Source organism: Poecilia formosa, unplaced genomic scaffold (assembly GCF_000485575.1).
Source record: "Poecilia formosa unplaced genomic scaffold, Poecilia_formosa-5.1.2 Scaffold131, whole genome shotgun sequence".
Taxonomy (NCBI): domain Eukaryota; kingdom Metazoa; phylum Chordata; class Actinopteri; order Cyprinodontiformes; family Poeciliidae; genus Poecilia; species Poecilia formosa.
In genome coordinates, this window is record NW_006800070.1 from 1,474,518 (window position 1) to 1,497,780 (window position 23,263).

The following is a 23,263-nucleotide window of genomic DNA, read 5'->3' on the forward strand; positions in this document are numbered from 1 at the left end:
TCAAAGCCATTTACTCCATCTCATCCCGCCACAGATGATGAATTTGCATCCATCGTTGCCCTGGAAAACCTGGCAGGAGCTGAGGACGGAATCCAAAGCAAAGCCGGAGTCGATGCTGTCTGTGATCATGGAGGCAAAAGTGAGTTCATTCGACCCGCATCAGTGTAGTTGGCACATCAGTGCACTGTCTGTAAGAGTTTAGATGAAAATGATAGCCTAGAGAATGAAAATACATGTGTGAAAAGTTTTCAAAAAGATTGATATTAGTCTGTTTTTGTCTCTTTATTGCAGGAATTTTCTCTTTGCAAGCAGTGGACAGAGCTTTATCCTGTCTCTGACCAGCTGAAGCTGCAGCTGCAGACGGAGCATTTGCTTCATCTGCTGGAGGAGGAACAGACAGATGAGGCTTTTGAGGTCTGGATTAATCACCTTATTGAATGTTAGCAGCAACAAAAGAGCTTTAGACGACAAACATAATTGGTCAGAAACTTTATTGAAGAAATCATCCTTAGAGAATCTGCTCTACTTTGTTCAGAAAGGAGAAACCGTCTTTTTCCAGGAGATTCTTGTTTTTCCGATTTAAATCCCTCCATCCTTGAAAAATAATTAAAACCATCAACATTCATGACCAGAACTGTCCCTTTAGTTGTCTTTTCTCCTCTTGAAATGTTTCCCCATTTGTGACTGCAGCTACTTGAAAGCATCTCGGATGTTGCGGTCGCCCTTGACGTTTGCGAACACGCTCTGGATCGTCGCCCTGGATTGGCGGCGTGTCACTTCCTGGCTGACTACCTCACCGTCCACTTCCAGAGGCAGGTGTCTCCGGCCCGTCTGCGCCACATCCATGCTCTTCATCTGGGATCAAAGGTTAGTCGGGTCTGGGGCCTTTGCTAACTCTAGGTGTTAAATGATGGTAGCTGGTGGCTTCATAAATGTCCAACTATGAAGACAATTTGAAGGTTTATTCAGATTGTTTTATCTAAGACCCTGGAAAGGCTGTTCAAAACATGTTAAAATTAAAATTTAAAACTCAAAATGTAATAAAATCTAGCATCCAGTTGATAAATTCAAAAATTATTTTTAATTGTGTCCTTGGTGACACACTTGTAGAGTTTGGGAAACTCAGAGTTGTTGTTTCTTGTAAAAACAACAAATTGGTATATAAATGATGTCCAAGCGTTGCCGTGGAATTTTATTGTTTTATCAGGACGATAAGTGTGTGTTGGTGTGTGTTTGTGTGTGTTTGTGTGTTGAAAGATGAAATCCGCGTCTGTGTCACATCATATTTATTCCCCAAAGAAACAGAAAGTCACAAATAAGGAAAATGTTCTTAGAAAACTCTGATCAACTTCAAAAAGCAAAGAAAAAAAATAAAATTAATTAATTAATTTAAAAAAATGCTTCAGTTATGTTTGTTCTTTTCCTGCTGCAGTTCTTTCACGTTGTTACCAGGATGCCAGGCCTGCATGTCTGTTTTCTGAAAACACAGGAAGTACAGCTTGTGCCTGTGCTGGAAACGTTCTGGACTTCTCCTTGTATCCTGTTGTGTAATTTTCCTTTGTTTGTCAGTAAAAATCCCCTCCCAGACACTCCTCGTCTTCAATAAATAAAGAACTTATTGCCTATAAAAACATATTTTGAAACTTGTCTGTTCCTAAAGTTTTGTCATTTGCAAGGAGACTATAATCTTTTCCATGTATTCTCCCATAAATCTGTTCCCGTCATGTTTTTTGTTTTTAAATAGATGTAAGTTGGCCTTAAATACGTTAATCACAAGTCTTACATTGTGTCAAGGTATCACGATTTAATTGCTTAGTTCTTTTTCTCACATCACTTTTCTGTCAGGTAAAAGTTTTGAGTGTTGCGGAGACATCTTTATTGTGCTCTGTGATTTGAGACGCTAACTAGCTGCTAATTAGAGAGTAGCCAAAAACTGTACTCGTCTAAGATTAGCACTACTTCAGCATAGTTTTACTGAAGTAAAAGTAAAAAGTAGCCGTTCAAGAAATTACTAAAGTAAGAGTAAAAAAGTATTTGGTAACAAATGGTGCTCAATCAATGTGTAACTGGTCAAAACATTAATAATTTAAAAATGACAAAAACACCAAAATAGAAAGAAATACTAGTATTTTAAAAATCAAAATGAGTAATATAAATAACAAATACAAAATAACAAAATCGTGCAAAAGAATAATAAAAAAAATTCTTTCAATATGAAACTTGAAGAAAAAAGTGTCTGTGTCTGGACTTTTGGTTAGAACAAGCTTGTCCTTCATTCAGTAAAGTTACTCACAGTGGGTAGAGTATCCAGACATTTTACTCAAGTAAAAGTAAGATGTAAAGCGTAGTAAAAATAGTCCTAAAAGTACAACTATTCCAAAATGTTACTCAAGTAAATGCAACTAGTTACTTACCCAACTCTGCGGTGAATCTTACTAGCTAGCTAGCTTTTTTGCGTCTACATGAATAAGGGTAAATTTATGGCCATTTGGCTGGATGACATTATTTTTTGTCACTTGCTCACTTCTGTTGACGACCCATATGATGCTGGTCGCATTCTGTGCAAACCCGCCTCCAAAAACCACTAAAACTTTTAAGCTAAACACCTTGAGCCTAGCTTAAAAGTAAGTGATCTCTAAGCAAGGGCCAAAGTAAGTGATCTCTAAGCAAGGGCCACAAGCAGAAATTTTAGTTTTTACTATCCTTGTAATACAGGCATTATCTCCTAAACATTCACTGAATCTATTGTTTTTTTTTTCTTGTTTTTTTTTTTTTTGTCTTAGATTTCATACAAGTCGTAAATTTGATTTACTGAAATCTGCAGATGCCCTGTTCTTGTTGGCTTTCCCATCAAGATTAGCGTCCATAAATATGTTTCCACTTCCAGGTGCTGCTGACCCTCCCACCGGCCTCCAGGCAGGACTATTTCCCTCTGCTTTCAGAACCCATGCTTATGCTTGAGCAGCTGCTGATGAACCTGAAGGTGGAGTGGGTGGAGGTGGCGGTGCAAACGCTGCACAGACTGCTGGTTGGCCACGAGGCCGGCATCAGCGCAGAGGACATTGATAAGCTCCTGGTGGACTACGCCTCCAAGGCCCTGGACTTCTCATGCGCCCCCAAAGAGAGGTCGCGTTCAGGTTGGTGCTGCAGGTCCGGGTTCTAACTGTGACCTAAATCTCCTAAACCAGTGCTTAGTTAATTTTAAATTCCTTTTTTCGTACCTGATTCAGGATGGGGTATTTATTTTGGCAGGATAATATCATTTGTTTTTGAAGCACAATGGCGTCTCAAAAAATCAGAGTCCATGACCAGGAACCTTCATCAGAATTACATTGTATGGGGTTCTGGTAGTGCCAAAAAAGTCAGAGTATATATTTCGGTGGTTTTAATTTTTTTTTATTGTTTTATTAGAACATAATGGATAAACAAATAAATGTGGGTATTAAAAAAAATAAAACAAAAAATCAATTTCAGATATGTAAAAATAAGTTTATTAAAGTTTAGTAGGTAAAGAAACCCACGGTTTTGTAGGTGGTGTCAAGCTGCACCAAAGACAAAACGGCATGTTTTTTTTTTGTTTTACTAAATCCTCTGTAAATTTGCTTTAGTTTTCCTCATCTGCATCATTTTTGTGTATGTAAATGTGGATCTGCGGTTTCCAAAAGTTTCTATTGTAATTTCTGATATTTCTGAAAGGTTTTTAATGCTGTATAATGTAAAAAGAATCCTGTTGAGGAACAAAAACAAACCTAATTTAATGTTTCAACCTCATTTTCTCTGAAGCCATAGCAGCTGCTGTGCTACTTACACTTCTAATGTAAGTTTATTTGGATACCAAGATTATTTAAATGGTTTGTAATTGCTGAGAAAAACTCATTTAGATCAGGGTATGTTATACTTCAGAAAACCCTGTGGATCTTATTGCAACAAAATATGTGTCGCCTTGTTTTCCAGACTCCGTCATCAGCCTTCAGGACTCGCTGCTGCAGTGTCCCGCACACGAGCTCAGCACCCAGTCGTTCAGCAGAATCGACTCTCCGGCTTCTTCCTCAAGTGAGACGAACGCTCTACCTTCATAATCTGGTTTCTTTTTACTTTACTTTTCTTCACGTTTACTTCCCCTGCGGCAGGCAGCACCCCGACACACACCTCGTCTGCAAACAGCTCGGACAGGGAGAAGGATCGAGGCTCGTCGGAGCGACGCCGGCGCTTGCCTGCCAAGTTCCGGCCCCCAGATCAGCCGCCGGCCCGGAAGGACTGGGTCCCCGACACCGAGCACGACCTGTGCATGGTCTGCCGGCGGGAGAGGTTCACCATGGTGAGTGGCAGCAGGAAGACCAGCCGTAGGTTTGATTGTAAAACTGGAAGTTGTCAATGGGATCGAATGAAGTTTTTTCATGCAGTGAATTTATAGCAAGTGAACCACAAATAGAAAAACTGTTTGAGTTTCTAATAAGACAGTTTGCACAATATTCCATTTATCTGTTTTACTAGTTTTTTTTTGTGTGGTATTTTATGTTGTTGCTCTGGTACTGGAAGTCACTAAAACACAGGTGTCAAATTCGAGGCCCTTGGGCCAAATCCGGCCCACCGTAGCTTTTGATGTGGCCCTCAAAACTCCAACACCAAGTTATGTCAGCTTTTCATGATTCTGTGATCGAGAAAATGCAGGCGAAATTAAACTTTTTTCACACTAATGCACAATTTTCCTCAAATATGGTCAAACGCATATGGTTTAAGTGGCTGCTAACTCCCACCTGCAGGTGGCAGTATTTTTTTGTTTGTGTTTTACTAGCTGCTGCGCCAGCCTTACTTGATGTCACTCAACGTCATAAATTTGAAAACATTGCAAATATTTTTAAGTTGGCACAGCAAAATCCGTGATTTTGATTGCAACAAATCACAAGAACAGTCACAAAATCTGGAAGAGACTGATCAACGAGAAAAGATGTTCAGTATTATTTAATTTTAAGAAGTCCTTATTGAATGCTGAGACAGATAAATACTACAATAAAAACAGTTTAATGGTTTTTATTAATACATTCGGGCACAACCGGCCCAATGAGAACATTTATGATCTTGATGTGGCTCAAAATGAAAATGAGTTTGACATCCTTTAGTTGCTTTTTTTGGCAACCAGAGGAACTGACTTGAACATTTCCGCCGTCTCCGTCCCTGTTGGTCTTCAGTTCAACAGACGGCATCACTGCCGCAGATGTGGCCGCCTGGTGTGCAGTGCGTGTTCGGAGAGGAAGATGCTGCTCGACGGGTGTCCAGGAGAGGAAGTCAGAGTCTGCGACCAGTGTTACCTTTACTTCCACCCAGAGTGAGTTCCTTTTTAAGGAGCACATTTTTGTTTGTTTGTTTGTTTGTTTGTTTGTTTGTTTGTTTTCGGCACAGGGCCTTCTAAATATTCACATTTTAATCAAAAACCATATACTGACAAAAAGAGAGCAACATTTTCCTTTCAAAAATCTATTTTGCTGCTAAATTATTGAATAAATGAACATTCAGTGTCAAAAAGGAATATATTTATTGCTTTCCACCTATTATTTGGGCTATTGAACCATCAGATTGGTGCAAAGTGTTATTACAGTCATGGAACTGATGCAAACTGTGGATGCTGACATTAGCATCCAGGACGTCTGTGCTGCCGCTACATGTTTAGCATTGAGAGGCTATTTTAGGATAGAATAGTTTCACTGATGGGCTAACTCCTTTTAGCACAACTTGAACACAACAATAGTCTTTTCTAGCGTCCAATCAAATCGTTTTTTGAAGCACAAGTGAATCACAGGTGAGCCGAGAAAAGCAGCTTTGTTCTCCGTCGCCGTTGCTTCTGGATGTTGCTTGTGCGTCAGTTTTATGGGCGCACCGGAAATGTCAAAAACATAGGTTCCAGCTCAGGACTCTTGTATGTAAAAAAATAAATAAATAAATAAATAACCTTTAAACTCCCAGCCTTCATTTATTTGTAAGTCTTTTTACATAGTGCCTTGTGCAGTCCAAGCATTCAAAATGTCACTTCCTCTGTGAGGAACCTGTTTGATCAAGTTAAACTCCATCATTCCCCAAACTCACCTCCTTTTATTTTGATTTTGCAGTTCTGAAGAGGAGTCTGAGTCTGCTGAAGGTAGGTTGACGTCCTGTACCGTTGCTTTAGTAACTCTTGCAGGCCTGCAGGCCTCTGTTTGCTGAGCTGCCTCTTGGTCCTCTGTCCATCTTGGATCAGTCATCGGAAGCCCGGTCGTCTCCCAGGAGCCTCTGGATGGGATGCTGCACCTGCCTGAAGTGGTCCACCGACAGATCCGGCTGAGCACAAGCCCTGCTGAGAACCAGCTGCGGCGGAGCGAGTTCTACTACGAACAGGTCTGACTTTACATTGTTTGGTTCAACTCATTTTTTTATTTAGGCACATCAGAGTACAGGAGGCTGAATAGAAGTGTATTTTGTAAAGAAATAATTCCCAATAGATCCCCAAAAATACATTAAAGTTTGTATTTGTAGCATGACGAGCAAAAATACGCAACATAACTTTGTACTTTTCCTTCCATGATTACTCGTCTTCCCGCGTTCGTCCTGATAAAAGCCTTAATTTTGGAACAAAGCGACTTAAAAATGATACGTTTCTCATCTGTAGAGCTTTGATTGTGTGTCGGTAGCTTAAAAGTAAACATCTGTTTCGCTAACGCCTGCAGGCTCCCAGCGCGCACCTCTGCGTGGCCATCTTGTCTCTGCACAGCGACCAAGCCGCCTGCGGTCACCAGCTCATCAACCACTGCCGCTCCCTGTCCCGGAAACTGACCAACCCAGAGGTGGACGCCTGCCTCCTCACCGACGTCATGCGGCAGCTGCTGTTCAGCGCCAAGCTGATGTTTGTGAAAGTCGGTCAGAGCCACGATCTGGCTTTGTGCGACAGGTAGGATGCGACCTACGACCTGTGACCTGCGACATGAAGCTGAGTGTCGAATAGCTTTACACACCTGAAAAGGAATTTTTTTTTTTATTTAGTTTTGAAGTTCCTCAAAGGTGAACCGACACCGGAAGGTTTACAAAACTGTAGCTCATCGCTGCAACCAGACTGCAACACTTTGAGTCACAGGATGCGTGACGTAAAGAGTTTATTTGAAATTTCACCCACTTACTTCACTGCGGTTTTACAGAACGTACAGAGCAGGTTAGAAACGTACACACCTTCTTTATATGAGTGTTATACAACAAAACAAAAAGTCTTCAGTCAGGGGCTTCTGTATAACTGCTGTAACACAGACTGCTACAGGAGATCCTTCCTTCTCACAGCCATCAGCATATACAGCAACTTTTTGAGGAACCCTGGATAACATGAGTTAAAACGATATTTCATTTCTGTTTGGGATCTGTAAAGCGTTCTTGAATTGAACTGAATCACGAATGAGGTTAATTAATCAGTTAATTGCGTAATTATTTAAAACGAGCTCAATAATTTCCGTTCTGATGATTTTAATATTTCTTCAAGGGCAGTTTTGTAGAGACGTCATAATCCATTTTATTCATGGTTTCAGTTTTGGCTTTGAATTGGCTTTTTTTATTTGTTGTTTTTGGTTGTTTTATATTTTGATATGTTTAAAATGTCTCCCAGTTCCAGTGTGCAAAGTTAAAGTTTATCAGTCTGTGTTTAATGCATTATTATATCGTTACCAGTTCATTAGTGGGAAATGGTCTCAAAACTTCAATATTATTGTTTATCACAATAATCTCTGGGACAAACCAGTAAAATTTGTCATCATAAATATCCATTTTTGGCTTTTATTGATCCAGGATATTTAGTTTTGAACTTCCCCATTTATGAGCTGGACGGATGATGCAGCAGATAATGTCAGTGACTTTTCATTTATCATGGACTTTATTTAATTTTCAAGCTCAAATTTGTGCATATAAGCTTAAATATAAACTTAGATCCCCACTAATAGTTTTTTGTTGGAGAATAAATGTCTTGGTTTTCCTTCACTGAAGCTTCATCATCGTTCCATCCAGTCACGTGTTAAATCCTCTCTGAATGTCGGTTTCAAAGCTTTTGCTGCTTCTTCATTCTTCCCGTTCGCAGCTACATCAGCAAAGTAGACGTGTTGAAGATTCTGGTGCTGGCCAATTACAAATACATTCCCTCTCTGGACGACATCCTGGAGACGACCGCCGTCACACGCCTGCGCAATCAGCTGCTGGAGGCCGAACACTACCAGCTGGCGGTGGAGGTGGGGCTTCCTGGGATTCGTCGATTTGACTTAAATATTTTTCGCCCTTTAGCGCATTGATGATGACGACGACGATGTCTGGCGGTGTTGCTAGGTGTCGACAAAGAGCGGCCTCGACCCCAGCGGCGTGTGGCAGGCGTGGGCTCTGGGGTCTCTGAAGGCCGGGAACCTTTCCGGAGCCAGGGAAAAGTTTTCCCGCTGCCTGAAGCCTCCGGTGGACCGGAACCAGCTCAATCTGGGCCCCCCTCTGCTGCAGGAGATTGTCCATCACCTTGAGACCACCGTACGGCCCCCTGGCGCCCCGGTGAGAAGCTTTTTTTATATATATATAATGGTGCCACTCCTGTCTTTCCGTCAAAACATTGCTATTAGTTTTACACTTTTTAGAAATCAGGGTTTCCTCATTCTTACAGTTTTATTACATTTAGGCTTGTCATGACAACAAATTATGCTGGGCGATAAATTTTCCCAGAAATTATTGCAATAAACGATACTACTGTCATTTTGAGACCATTTTCCACCAATATAGTAATGTAATAATCCAAGTGTGTCCACTCAAAGACAAAACATTTTTTTCTAAAGAACATTTAACTAAATAATAAAGATGCATTGATTAACTTTTTTCACTTCTGATACCAACATCGGAGGTTTAGTAAGGAAAGGTAATTTTATTTATATAGCACATTTTCAGCAACAAGGCAATTCAAAGTGCTTCACATGAGTTAAAAGGAAATACAAACAAAATAACAAACCAAAGGAAAGAAAAAAAGAGGAAATGATCGCTCTTGCTTTAGTTTATCACGCGATTAATTGATTCATTGCTTGTTGTGACAGCTTTAATTATATTCTCTGACATATTTAAGCTGTGAATTGTTCTGTGTGTTAAACCGCCGCCTCCCGTCTCCTCCGTCAGTCGTACGGCGAAGACATTTTGGCGTCCCTCCGGGAGCTGGAGGACGCTCTGAACCAGGTCAGTCCACCGGAGCGACAAGACGCCCCGACTCAGAGCAGCTACCTCCACCAGGAGTGTCTCTATTACCTGAAGACGTACGGCCCCCACCTGGCTGTCGTCAGCTTCTACATGCGCCACAACTGTGACGAGGAGGCCCTGACGTATCTTCTCACCAAGGTGAGGCTCCATGGTTACGGGTCGTCTTCGGGTTGACCCCTTGTGCTGCAGAATCAGACGTTTGCTTGTGTGTTGGCACGCCGTCCGGCGGCTCAGGAGTGTCCCGAGGAAGTGTTTCTGGAGGGCGTGTTGCAGCCATGCGTGGAGCGAGGGCATCTCAGCAAGCTGCAGGGCATCATGGGAAAACTAGAGCCCAGCTTAGACTCGTGGAGCCGCTACCTGATGGCTTCCTGCCAGTTCCTGCAGCGGAAGCAGTACTATCACTGTCTGTACCAGCTGCAGCAGTTCATGATGGTAGGATCTGCTTTTAGTTTTGTGTTTTTCTTGTTTGTAAAGGTTTTTAACAGCTTCTGTCTACAGGTCAACTCTACGTCAGAATATCAGGGCCAGGCTATGATTTTATTTTTTTTTAAATCACAAGAGAAATTCATAATCCTTCAAGAATACAGTTGTATGACAACAGAGTTGAAATAATGCAAGAATGAATGATTTATTAAGGGAATAAATCATCATTTTATGCGAACTCCAACATGAAAAATAAGAAAAACTTGAAGTGAATGGTGAGCATCTTGCTTTTTAGAAATAATAATAAGAAACAAAATACTTTGTCTTTGAACATAATAGCATGAAATTACAAATGGTAGAAGGATTTTTAAGCAATTAAGAAAGAACTACACACGTCGGCTCTTAACTCCATCCCAGCCTTTTTCTTATTAAAACAACATTTTTAATGAGAAAATGTTTTTTCTGAGGAAATTTAGGTTTTATTTTTGTAATTGAACAAAAATTCTTGTAGCCTGTCCCTAATACTTTGTTGTGAAACTCACAGAAGGGACAAAAATATCTTCTAGTGTTAAATCTGATTTTAAAAGTGTTATTTTTTTGTTTTCTGCGCAGGATCATGTCCGCGCCGCAATGACCTGCATACGATTCTTCACACATGGAGCGACCTCATACCTGCAGCTGGGGGAGCAGCAGGTATTTCTGTCTTATTTTGTCTCAAGTGGACAATTTGTTTTTATTTTTTTTAAGTCAAGCCTGCGTCTGACTCTTACGTGGATGTTCTGCAGCGCTGGCTGGCCAGAGCCAAAGAACACCTGAAGACGTACCTGCAGGAGCAGCAAGGCCGAGGCACCGGCAGGAGAAAACCGTCCGTCAGCTCCTTCAGGAAGACGATGTCATCCAGCGACGTGTCCAGGTTATTTGATGAACATGTCGTTGCGTTTTAAAAAGGGGTTTTGTACCCACTGTTATTTTTCTGTCAGAGTTTTTGAACATTTGAAGCAGAGATGACTGAACCTTCTGCAGGCACATGAACACAATCGAACTGCAGCTGGAGGTGACTCGCTTCCTGCACCGCTGTGAGGTGGCGTCCACCGGCGCCTCGCAGGGCGGCAGACCTCGCTCCAGGCCGACTGGATCCGGCTCACCTCCAACGCTGTTCGGTGGAAACTCTGTGAAGATGGAGGTCGCCTGCAAGGTGAAGCTGGATGTTTCTGACTCGCCTTTTGAGCCTAATAATCCATTCAGGAATGAAAAGTCACATTTTGAATTATAGCCACAGCAAAAAGGATTTCAGAAGGGCACTTTTTTTGTGCAGAGGGAAAAAAGGCAGGTTGTCTAGTGTCTGAGTGAACACCCCGGCCTTTGTCCAGCAGTTTTACACGTCTTAAGACAAAATAGCTCGAGAGTTGTCTGGAAAACAACAACCCACTCAACCTGATTGAGGTCTAGACTTTGACTAGACCATTTGAATTGAACGTTCGTTCCATTGTAGCTTTTTTTCTTCTGCATAAAATCCCCCAGAGCTTACATTAAAGTTAATGTTATATGATTATTTTTACAAGACAAAGAATTTGTGAACAAATGAACTCTGGAATCACGAGTTCTTTTTCACTTGTGTCGCAGGTGATGCTCGGAGGAAAAAACATAGAGGAAGGGTTCGGCATCGCGTACAGAGTCATACAGGTACGTTTAAGCAAAGCTAAGCGGCTACGCTTTCGAGTCCCAATCAGAGAGTATTTAAAATTTTTATTCAGCTTCCTCTCCTCTCTTTCCTCCTTCTGCCCTCGCAGGACTTCCAGCTGGAGGCGCAGGCCGTCTACGTCATGGCGGGGCACCGGCTCGTCCGGAAGAGGCAGTACGGCGCCGTGAAGCAGCTCCTCAAATGCGTGGGCGAGTCGGGCACCGCCACCAGGAGCGACTGTGACGCCCTCGTCCTCAGCTGTGTGTCTGTGGCTGATAAGGGGCCGGCTGACGTAAGTGGCAGAAATCACTAGGAGGGAGCTGAAGGTCAAACTGTGACATGCTGTCCGTCTGGAAGGGCTGATTCTCACCTTTGTTTTGGTTCAGGCCAAGGAGCTGGAAAGCCTCATCATGGAGATAAAGAGCACAGAAACCAAGGTAGACTGGTGTTTGTTCTGCTTTAATTGCACAAAGCAATCTTTCATAAACTTCAATAAAGAAAAAATTGAAAAAAAAAAAAAATCTGTTAAATTTTAATTGCACGCATCTGAAACTTTCCGTCTCAGATCAAAGCCTACCTGGTGTGCAGTAAACTGAGGCCGGCGTACCTGCTGGCCGTGAAGCTGGACCCGGGCCGGGCGGGCCCGCTGGTCCAGGACGTCCTGCAAGCGGCCGAAGGAGCGCAGGACTCGGTGATGCAGAACATCTGCCGCCAGTGGCTCTCGGAGCACAGCAAGTCCCCGCCGCCGCGTCAGAGCCGGCCCACCGCAAGGTAAAGAAGGGGAAACTCTGGAGCAAAAGGAGTCGCACAAACTTCTGTACCATCAGACGCGATCTGCACACTACGTGTTTAAAACACAGCGACAAGGACCTCAGGGTCTGCTGACTTAAATCTCCCCACTGACATGTTGTTTTTTACCCACCACAACTGTAAGGAATCGACCTTCCTCCTGTGATCGCAGCAGTCCTACCCTGCTAATTATACGTGTTACACAAACTTATAGGGCTCAGTTGAAAACCCCCCAGGCTGAATCTGCTGATGTGAAACGATTTGAGGAAAATATTTCAACTTCCCGCAGAAGCCACAAAACATATTTTTAGATTTCGTGTGAACAAGTATTTTCATTTGAAATAATTGTGGCGTTCCCCTGCGACCAAAGAGGACACGTCTGTGCATCATGTTGGCATTATGCAGTAATCCTACTTTCCAAAACTAGTATAACTGACAAGCGATTTAATTTTTCTTTAATTTCTGAACATTTTACACAAAATCGTAGCATCGGTTTCTCAGACGTGAGACTCCTGAGAATCGATTTGTACTGGCTCAAAAAGTGTGTGCTGGTAAGTTAGCGGTAGCAAACACTAGCGCTAAACCAGTGCTAACCCTGTGTTGACGGTAGAACCTGTCGGAAAACCTTTTGTCACGTAAGTAGCGTTCCTTCTGCGGTAAAGCTGTGAATCACCACTGTGCCGATTCTCGAAAGACCATGTTGCTTTTCATCGGTACGGTATTTAAAAAGGACGGTACTTGACTGAAACGCACGCTGCTTTGCATTGGTGTGTGTTTGTTTCCTACCTCAGCCTAAAGGGAAAAAAGAAAAACTGACTGGAGGTCCCTGGATAAATGTTACCAGTTCTTTTTGTTTTGTTTTTTTCTGTTAACGATATTAATGTCTGTGTGTGTTTTGGTTTGTCCACTTTCAGCGTTCTTTGTCAAAATGTTACATACCTAACAGACATTCTTGTTGCTATCCCAGAGACGTAGTTTACGTGTACAAAACACATTTTCAGTGAATGCTTCTTTGAAAAGGATAGTGCAGGAAGTTTGAAGTGATGTGCTGTTAAAAGGTTGTGAGGAGGTGATAACAGCAGATCGCTTTTGTTATCCAGATTAGTTGGACGTGGAGGTTAAAGCTAACAGCTAACTTGTTAGCTTAAATTCCAGTATCAAAAAAAGTCACACTTGTTTACCCAAACATTGTTTTATGAACCTTTAAACTGTTGACAGATTGGTATCCGGATCTAATTTACACATTACGCAGAGGCAGGAAGCAGAGCACGGTTCATGATTTTCCCGTGTGAAACATGCAATGAAAGCAGAACGTGTTTTTTCAGTTGCACTAACTGTATAAGATAAAGTGAAAAATAGAAATAAAAAAATATGAGCATTAATGCATTACCTGGACCAGGAATCGTTTTACTTTTCCTCTGTTTTTTTTCACACAGGAAAATCATTATTGATTCTCCAGCCTCCATTGATTCTGAAAATAATTATCTGAGAAGGGGCAAAGTTTCTAAAAAGATGTTGGCTTAAGCTGACGTTATTCAAGCTCATTTTTAGCTAGAATTATCAAGCTAAAGTTGAGTAGTTTAAACAGAAACAGGAGGGTTTCTATAAAGTAATCAATAATGGTTCCTTCAGCGGCAGTAGACAGATATAACATTGTAGTAAGGTTGGAGAACAATACAGAAATCAGAGCGACGGAAGGCTAGCAGCTAGCCAGCCGCGCCGTCTATTTTATCTGCAGTTCAGATCAACTCAAACCTGAAAATAATATTTCTGGGAAACAGTTCAAACATTAGCAGGCATTAAAAATCTCCAGATTCATGAGAGACGGTGTACATTATTTCCCCACCACTTTACAGTTAGGTGTTTTTGACGCTAGCAGCTGTAAATCATTTGAAACAGCGGCCAAAGATGACTGAGCATCAGAACAGCAACACAGTAGTTGTTTGACAGGAAAATAACAAACTTATCAACACTTTCTTGTGAAGGCGCGTGATGAAACCATTTAAAGAATCTAAAATATGCTGGTCTTAGCCATTAGCTTTAGCCTCAAGTACTCTCTAATGTGGATGAAAAGTTATCTGCTGGAGGAAAGATATTAAGAGCTTCTACAATTTTTTTTAACAAAACCCCACTTCAAAAATCCCAAACTATCCTTTTAAAGCAGTTGTACAAAGAAATAATTATATTTCAGGGCATTTAAGAACACTGTTTAAATTTCAGGTGGGATGCAGGAAGGGATCCACATCGTTTATGAGATCAGAAACACTGTTGCTTAGTCAGACTCCTAGTTTTTTTTTTTTGTCTGTCCTTATGGTAGATACAGACGGTGTTTGTGCATCAGATTAAGAGTAAAAGAAAAACACAGTCACAAAACCAGGTATGACTTTTAGAGTTGCATTAAGTCACACGTTTTAAGAAGTACGTCAGGCGGTGGAGATGTTGTGTTGCCTCTTTGCCTTGTGTGTCTCTGCACTAACCTGGTGACGAATCTTCCTGTAGTAATTATTGAGGAACAAATGAAACCATTCTGAAGAAGACGCCACTCTGTCCCTACTTAACTTCAACTGTTGTCCCATCACTGCCGCACTTTATACTGAAATGAATATTTAGGGAAAAAAGAAAAATATCATGAAATATGTAATTCAGTAACTGCTTTAAAAAATGCAGGGACTAATGATTTTGTGCTCTGATTGTCAATTGTGAAATAAAATAATAATTATTGATATATAGATGTTTGTTGAGATGTTTGTTTCTGGTGTTTGCTTCATTTTACTTTCAAATACAGCCACACACATCTTGCAAACATTTTTTTTTTACAAATACTGGAAGAATAAAAGTGGTTTTTATAGTTTTATTTTTAAATTTATCTGATTACGTTTACAATCGGAGAATTTCTGCTTGTAGAAAATTATTTGTTTCCAATAATTAAATACTTCACTTCAACCTGCAGTATGAAACTTTTACACCATATTTATTAAAACTGTCACCATGTCCTGACAGTATAATATGAGACAGATAATCTGCGAAGATTTGAGCTCCTCCACCTTCTCCCTGTGCTACCACTGCGGACTGCAAAAATGAAATGCATCTCTCCTGGTCAAAACCAACCAATCAGAGCCAGGAGGAGGGTCTTACCGCTGTCAATCAACCTCCTGTATGCTCCTCAATGTGCCAATGATGGAAAAACGACAGGAAAACTGTTTATCTGCTGTCATCGGTGGCTATGCTAACTTGCCTTAGCATTAGTGGGGATCTCTGTTGTGGTGAATCAGCTGTAGCTTAGCAAAGAGTAGGAGGGAGGAGAGGAGCACAAGAGTGATTGACGGCGTTGAAACCCTACGCCTGTCTCTGATTGGTTGTTTCCAACTGAGTGGTGCGTTCTCGCAGTACTGGGAGAAGGCAAAGGAGTTCAATTTTTGTCACAGGTTATCTGTCTTGTTTAGTAAACATCTTATTTCAACTTTGTGTGGGGGTTCAGTGCCCTCCATCTCTTTTTATATACACCACAAACACACGCATACCTTTACACACATAATCCAAACAGTGGAGGTGTGTGACCCGTCTACTTCCAAGACGCAATCCTGCAATCAGCATTTCATCTTGAATTTTCCTTTTGCAGAGCTAAACGGCCCTGGGTCACGTAGCAACCAGCTGTTTCATACGGAATGCCTGAAATGTCGAGACGGGTTGAGATTCCAAGAGCCACACAAGCACCCTCGTTGTAATGTTTCTGTTTATTTACATAAAATGTAAACATTCAACTCTTACTATGAATGTCAGTTTGGTAAAAGGCATGTTTTGACTTGTAAAAAACAGAGAATGTAAACTCTCGGCAACTACGAACGTGAAAGAAAACGTTAAGTTGGGAGATCGTTAAATCTGCGGAAACGTGCCAATCGGGACACTAGAAAAGGGAAAAAAGTTCTCATCTCTTAAAATAAAGAAGAAAACAATACATTTATGGCTCACGCTAATAAACGGTAGAATATAATCCCTGCTTTTGGCATTTCTTTTTTTTTTTAAGAAAGTTGGCACAAGAGTTGAACTATTTAACTGTAAATTCCTAAGAAATGAACATGAAATCCCATGAGAATGAAAAAGATGCTGGTCTCTTTACCCTGCATTGACAGCTAATTGTACGGCAACATCATTAAAAAAGATCAAGTTTGTTTTCTTTTTTTTTTTTTTTCTTGCCATTGTGTTACGAAAATAGAGTCCTAAAATATGAACCGTCGATCCAGTAGACTGGTTCTGGTCTAATGAGCTGCAGCAGAGCACCAAGACACCCAATGTTACTGCATCTTATTTCACAAAAAAAAAAAAGACCTTCACATTGTTTTACTTCCTATAGAACGTACCGGAAAGAAAAGCTTTCGAGTACAGAACATCGAAATAAAAAATAAAGAGAACAGAAGTGTGAGGGACTCCGAGGAAGCCTGAGAAATGTGTGAGCGTTGCGAAGAGGAGGACTCAGTCCCAGTCGATGCCCAGAAGCTCGCAGCTGACGTCCCACAGTTTGCTGGCTGTCTCCTCACTTCTCCCCTGAGGAGCGACGAAGGCGGGGGCGCAGTCGCTGAAACCGGAGCAAAGAAGGCCCGGACCGTTATTATGTAAGAGCTAATAACGGCATGAGTCACCCCCAGCTGCTCCCGTCTGTATTCATTCTGATTTTGTTGCACGACTTTATAGAAACTGACCGTCCAAAACCCGATTGATCTGAGCAGAATGTTGCTAGTCTGTACTTTTTTTATTTATTTTTTAAAAATCTCACGCTTTTATTTTATTTTTTATCCAGTAGGGGCAATGCACATTAATTAACATCTTGGTAAATGTGCCAGAATTGGCCAAAGGCCACTTTTCATCTGTTCCTGGACGACGTTCAAACTGTCTAGCTAAAAACAACCAAGGTTAAAATGACGCAACTACACAAACCTTAACAATAAATACAAGGAAACTACAACACAAATAACATTAAAAGTACAAGTAATTAAAACTATGCTAATCCTTCATTTAGATAATTTTAAAGTACTAAATAAAAGGTCAAAACTGTTTTAGATTTTGACCTAAAAGATTTAAATCACACAAATCAGATTTGTGATTTTTTTTTTCAAATCACACAAATGTTAATCCTACATTTGTGTGATTAAAACTAAATAAATGTAACAAATCAAACTATTAATCCGATACTGTTTCATTATGATATGCATGTTGTGTTTTGATTTCGTTTCATAAGGACAATAATTGGAAAAACTGCAAAATAAACGGTCGACTCCTCCCATGTTTGCTATGTTTTAAACATGTGGTAGCCATGTTGGATGGTAAACTAGGGGCTGATTTTAACTTTGACAAGCATTTTTCCAGGTCAAAATTTGGGAATTGTGAAGGATGAGGTTGTCCGTTATCAATGTCTGCCTTCGGTTTAATGTGATGCCAAACATAAGAACTCCAAATAAGCTGTTTATTTCTGCAACTTTGACTATATCCAATATGGCTGATGTACAGCCATATTGGATTAGGATTGGGCAATACAGCTTAAAGATAAAATCTCCAATTTTTTTTTTTTTAAATAAAATTCAATGTCAGCTTTTAAGCTGTTTTTTTCCTTAAAAAAATGAAAACACATATGACAGAAAATATCTTCAAAAACTTTTTTTTTCAATCATTTCTTGTGGAGGTTGACTAAAAAGTCAAAATAAATAGAAATAAAAGTTGTAAAATGGAAATGTAAAAAGAAGGAAAAAATATGTCAGTTCTTGGGTTGCTAACGTCACTCTGAACTATGCAAAGTGAAGGAATGAATTGGTGACAAAAATCTAGATTTTTTTCCCCCGAAAATTAAATCTTGGAAAAACAGGAAATTCAATTAATTGGTTAGAAATCAATTCAGCCTGGCTACCTCTATAGCGGATATTGACTTTGGGTTTCCAAGTCAGAACGCCATGAGGGGACTTGGAACTCATTCATTCATCCTGACACACGAAACTGACCAATTTGAATCTATGGAATAAATCAAGATTGTGACAAAACCTGGAAGGTTCATCGCTTTTTTAAAATTATTACATTTAAAATCTGCTCTGTAAACTAAGTTTATTGGCAAATATTCTAAATAGTTCCTGAACTACTTATATAAAAATAGATGAAATAGCTAAATAAATCTTAATATTACAGGGACTTCATCCATGTACTCCTTTTCTACAGCTGAAAAGGCAAGTTTTCCCTATTTTTAGTGTCTCATGCTCCGTTCTTTAATAATACAGGAGGCGAGAACAAATTACCGACCGGCTTTTGTAGCATTATGTCCACATTTCTTTCTGGGCGCTTCTTCTCTCCGATGAATAATTCAGAAAAGAGCACCATCCCATTACCAGACTTTTTTTTTCTGTTTGTTTTTAAGTAGATTTTGTCCGCAGCGCTCCGTCTCCTACCTGAAGTGTTTCCCAGACACAGAGTGGAGCTCCTCAGCCACAGCGCAGTACACGCTGGTCTGTGCTCCTTCCAGCGGCGTCTTCAGGAACACGGAGAAGACGGTGAACAGTATCATCATGAGGGTCGAGTGTCGGGTCAGGTCGGAGTTCACCGTGCCCGGGTGGACCGAGTTCACCATCACATTGGTGCCTGGGAAGGCGAAACGCGGTTTAGAACGGCGGTAGAGAATTTATTCAAATTCAAACCTGAGCACTGAGATTCACGTGGGGATTTTTCTGCACGGTTTTGTTTCGAGCTGCTTCTGCTATCTTTGTTGTCTTTCAGTCGTTCAAATATTAAAATACTGAGCTATTTCAAGATGACTTACAGCTATTATTTGTTAGTCTTTTTAAAAATATGTAACTTTTTCCTCCATGGAAATGAAACCAAGAAGCTTTATTGTCTTTAAACCTCACTTTTTTTTGCCTTCAATTAAAAATGCCATTTATGCACTATTAAGTTGTTTTTTTTCAGCTTTTTAATATGTTTTTTTTTTTTAATATACAAATAAAAATTACAGTTTAAGTTGAAGGTTTGCGTCAAAAATGCTTTTTCCCGCCAAAAGGTGATGACATTCAGCTGGAGTTTAACTCGACCGATTGCTCCTTCCGCCAAACCGTCGAGATCAAATGAACACAATCTAAATCAAAGTGAAGAAAATTATTTTTGTTTCACAAGCTGAGACTTTCAGTAAATGACAGCGGGAGGGATTTGAATTGCGTTGCCTCAGATAAAGTTTCCTTGTTGTTAAATTCAGATCAGACGTAACAAAACCCAAAAGTTTCGTCAGCAGTTTTTAATTTTTTTTCCAAATGTGTCTTTGTTTCTTTTTCAGTTCAGCCTACGGCATTCATCTAACATTTTTGCTGGAAATGCAATGTTCTGTCATTACTATCCATTTACTGAAACCAATAGCATTATTTTATTTATTTTTCTCACTTTGTTCTGTTATTATTTTTAAGCATCCCCATTCTAACTTTTTGTTTTTTTCCCCTGAAAGTAGAGGTCATCTATCCATTCTCCCATGTGTTGCTTGACAGTCTGTGCACCTTTTAGCCTGCGGGCCAGTTCTCTGGCAAACAGCACATTTGCCAGTTTGCTCTGGCAGTATGCTAGTCCGCTGTTGTAGCTGCCCTGGCTGTGAAGGTCGTGGAAACGGATCCAGCCGAAGTTGTGTGCCAGCGACGAGACCACCACGACGCGGGCCGGCGCGCTGCGCTTCAGCAGTCCGATCAGGAGGTACGTCAGCAGGAAGTGACCTGAGGGAAATACACAAGAAAACGTGATTGGTAAAGTACTGCTTCAGACTAGCCAGCAGCAATCAGCAAACATCTAGTGGAACTGAGCATCTGCTGAGCTCATTATAGGAGCTACTTCTCAGAGCAACACTGGTAAAAACGTAGTGAGCAGAGTCCTGCTCTGTCTCTTTAAGAGAGAGCAGGACTGTCTTAAAGAGATAGATGGCCAATTTCAATTAAATCAGGAAGTAAAATTAATTTTAAGTCTTATTTGAGATAAATATATAGCATTTTAATAACAACTGAAGGTAACATAGTTACTTGATTATGCTATAAAATTGCACAATCAATTTTATAGCTCCTTTCATAGGAAGACAAATGAATACAAATGCATTCATCAGTTTTTTTTTAAGCTAATTTCAAAAGTCGTTTTTGAAAATCTTTGGCTTGACAACAATACACATTTTGACCAGTTCTGATTTCCCAGTAAGACTTTTTTTGGTATTTGCCTGTGATAAAATCTAAAGGTGGGCCAATAAATGGATCCAGATTTATTTAATTTCACTTTGATGCGAAAATGTACGAAACGGTCTCCTCTTGAAATCCAATTTTATAGCCTTTACCTCTGTAAATAAATTTGACTCCAACATACTTCTGTTTTAGACCTACCTAAATGATTGACTCCGATGTGCATCTCGAAGCCATCGATGGTTTTCGTGTAGGGACACATCATCACTCCGGCATTGTTGATGAGTATATGAAGATGGTTGACCTCTGAACAAAAAGAAAAACAAACAAAAAAATGACAACAAATCCCAGCTACTTACAAGCTTTGAGACCGCCGCTTCTGCTTCACTCGCCTCTCAGGAATTTCTGAGCGAACGCTCGTATGGAGCAGGTGTCTGCCAAATCCAGCTCTCGCACTTCCACTTTGGCTTCCGAGTACGCGGCTCGTATACTGGCGGCGGCCTCCTCGCCCTTTTCCACGTCTCGACACGCCATTATCACCCGAGCGCCTGAGATGTTCAAGAGAAAAAATTATTTGAAAGCATCAGAATAAATATTATATAATTGTGAACCAATCCACATACAATCTTTGTTCATTCTGAGTAATGTCAGGGGGGTTTAAAGAGGGAGTATTACGTGTTTTCATACATATAGGGCCATTATAGTGAACAATCAAGTATCTATGTTACCTTCCACTGTTATACAAATGCTATACATGTGTCAAACATAATTTAAAATAAACTTAACTTTGTAATTTAACGTCTTGAAATTAGGTTTCTGTCTCTTTAAGAAGCTCCTGCTCTTTCTGAAACTCTGCCTTCATGAGTTTTTAACCAGCATTTCACTGACAAGTAGCTCGTATAACGAGCTCACCAGACGTGCAGTTCCACCGGGTGTTTGCTAATTGCTACTGGCTAGACTGAAGGAGCTAAGTGGTGGAATCACGAGTGGGAAACGGTTGCCACGGGAGATTACAGGAATCCGGCGGGTAACTTACTTTTTCACTCAAACATGCATGAAAGAATCAAGTCAACCTCCCAAGTATGTGTTTGATTTGTTTGAACATCATAACATGATGTAAAGCTCAAAAGAGTCGATTTCACACAGTACTGTTGGATTTTTTTGTAGGTGTACAAGATGCAATTCCAGTTATTTTTTTAGAAATATTTTTACTTTTCAGAGTGGTGCCATATCATTTTAAATGAGTCGCTCTTCCATATAATGGACCCTAAATGTAAGCCCACCTCGCACTGCCAGGTCCAGGGCCGTCTCCTTGCCGATCCCTGTGTTGGCCCCGGTGATGAGCACCGTCTTCCCATCCAGACGTGCCGTGGATTTGCACACCGCTCCTGCTGCATATCTTCTGTTTGGAAACACAGAGCGGCTCGTGACGTCCCTGAAGTGCCACAGTTTAAACCCTAGCCTCATTAGGGGATGAACATTTGGGTTGGACGGGTTAATTATTCATAGCAAAACTTGACCGAACAACGCCGAGCTTCGAGCCGTGTGTGACCCACGCCACCGAGCGGCACCGCCCCGCAACCAATAGCGTGGCGGAGTGATGCATACAAATATAACTCCGCCCACGCGCAGTCTCCTGATAGGCCCGAGCAGCTCAGACGGAAGACGACCGGATCACCTCCGTGCAAACACTCCATCAATCCGTTCCATTGATTTCCAGCTCCCACATTCCTCCATTGTGCAGTAAACTTAGAAATCGTACATACAAATAAAATAATAATAATAATAAACAGTTACATTCAAACGCAGAAGAGAAACGGGCTAACGGGGACAAATGGACAATGTAGTACAAATTACATCAGTGCAATGCAATATCTGGTCAACCAAAGCATAATCTGGCCAGAAATGTGGATTCGTGTTAGAATAAAGGTACTTGCCGTATATGTGGGGCGAATAAAATCACCAGAAGCGTCACCACTCCGAGGCCCGCGATAATTAATAAGACAAACATCACGCCACAGATCTCTGAGCCTGGCTGTCCCCTTCTAGAAGATGCAACTGATGTGTGTAGGCAGAACAGCTGATGTCAAAGCAGAACGGGGTGCAAAGCGAGAAGGGAGGGAAACAGACTCATGATGCGAACGGGATCATGGGATTGTAGTTTTTAAGGTGAGAGATAAAAAAAAATGTGTCTGAAGTAAATTATGACCATCACATTTTAATAACCCCTGCATAATTAAGGTTAAAGGTAAGGAACCCAACATAATCACAGTCTTTACATTAACTATATGCATAAATATACACAAAGTAAAAAAGTGATTTAGTTATCTATATTGGTATAATAACTAATTATGAATTATGAATAATCATCTTGTACATTGGTAAACAAATGTAGATTTGTTTTTTATTTCATTTATTTTGTTTCTAAATTATATGGACTACTTTTTGTCTCAAAATAAAGACTTAATATCGGCACGAAAATAAGTACTACAGGTTGTTTATATTCTGTTTTTGCTGTACTGTATTCTAAAAGAAAAAGAATGAATAAAATATTGGATTATATTCTCAATAACAGTATTACCCATTACCTTTAATTAACTTAATTTATGAAAAATTGACAAAGGCATCATACACTAATACTCCAAATTCTGAATCATAGTAATAAAAATAACGTAAACGTTATTTAAGTATAAACTTTAAAATGCCATTGATTGAAGGTTTAATTTTTTATTTATATCGACAATCTTATCAATGTCATATTTACTTTAGTATAAACAAGAGGAAATACTGTGATAAACCTACACTTTCTAGAAAACTACACTTCCCAAAGATTTTCACAACGGTTGCCCGCGTTAGTGCCTGATTAAAACAAAAATCCTCAGTTCTTTCACGCTACTTTTTAACAGCATTATTATTAAATTTATATTAAAAGCTATCATCAATATAAAATTTTAAATTTACCATATTTAACACCTAA

General features: G+C 40.3%; 2 protein-coding genes across 3 annotated transcripts in view; one reads left to right on the forward strand and one right to left on the reverse strand.

Moving 5' to 3' along the window:
• Nucleotides 1–14,844, forward strand: part of zfyve26 (zinc finger, FYVE domain containing 26) — a 34,349-nt gene extending 19,505 nt beyond the window's left edge. The window contains exons 23-43 of the mRNA XM_007561903.2: nucleotides 35–139; nucleotides 292–414; nucleotides 691–867; nucleotides 2,888–3,137; nucleotides 3,955–4,053; nucleotides 4,131–4,318; nucleotides 5,190–5,326; nucleotides 6,105–6,133; nucleotides 6,233–6,369; nucleotides 6,699–6,919; nucleotides 8,084–8,231; nucleotides 8,326–8,535; nucleotides 9,145–9,360; nucleotides 9,457–9,654; nucleotides 10,258–10,338; nucleotides 10,431–10,558; nucleotides 10,669–10,840; nucleotides 11,269–11,328; nucleotides 11,436–11,618; nucleotides 11,713–11,763; nucleotides 11,892–14,844. Of these exons, the coding sequence (XP_007561965.1) occupies nucleotides 35–139; nucleotides 292–414; nucleotides 691–867; nucleotides 2,888–3,137; nucleotides 3,955–4,053; nucleotides 4,131–4,318; nucleotides 5,190–5,326; nucleotides 6,105–6,133; nucleotides 6,233–6,369; nucleotides 6,699–6,919; nucleotides 8,084–8,231; nucleotides 8,326–8,535; nucleotides 9,145–9,360; nucleotides 9,457–9,654; nucleotides 10,258–10,338; nucleotides 10,431–10,558; nucleotides 10,669–10,840; nucleotides 11,269–11,328; nucleotides 11,436–11,618; nucleotides 11,713–11,763; nucleotides 11,892–12,101 (3,123 nt within the window). The 3' untranslated portion in view covers nucleotides 12,102–14,844. The remainder of the gene's footprint in view (nucleotides 1–34; nucleotides 140–291; nucleotides 415–690; nucleotides 868–2,887; nucleotides 3,138–3,954; nucleotides 4,054–4,130; nucleotides 4,319–5,189; nucleotides 5,327–6,104; nucleotides 6,134–6,232; nucleotides 6,370–6,698; nucleotides 6,920–8,083; nucleotides 8,232–8,325; nucleotides 8,536–9,144; nucleotides 9,361–9,456; nucleotides 9,655–10,257; nucleotides 10,339–10,430; nucleotides 10,559–10,668; nucleotides 10,841–11,268; nucleotides 11,329–11,435; nucleotides 11,619–11,712; nucleotides 11,764–11,891) is intronic.
• A 1,268-nt stretch (nucleotides 14,845–16,112) lies between these two features.
• On the reverse strand, nucleotides 16,113–22,349 carry rdh12 (retinol dehydrogenase 12). 2 transcript variants are annotated; one of them, XM_007561905.2, is made up of 7 exons: nucleotides 22,224–22,349; nucleotides 21,570–21,685; nucleotides 20,679–20,834; nucleotides 20,488–20,592; nucleotides 19,630–19,839; nucleotides 18,541–18,730; nucleotides 16,113–16,688 (listed from the first exon to the last, which is right to left on the reverse strand). In XM_007561905.2, exons 1-7 carry the CDS (start codon nucleotides 22,295–22,297, stop codon nucleotides 16,586–16,588), a joined length of 954 nt encoding a protein of 317 aa, XP_007561967.1. In that variant the 5' UTR covers nucleotides 22,298–22,349; the 3' UTR covers nucleotides 16,113–16,585. The 2 variants fall into 2 exon arrangements, with proteins under 2 accessions (XP_007561967.1, XP_007561966.1); XM_007561904.2 differs by having other exon boundaries at nucleotides 16,126–16,688; nucleotides 21,570–21,688; nucleotides 22,224–22,347.
• Between the last annotated feature and the right edge of the window lie 914 nt (nucleotides 22,350–23,263).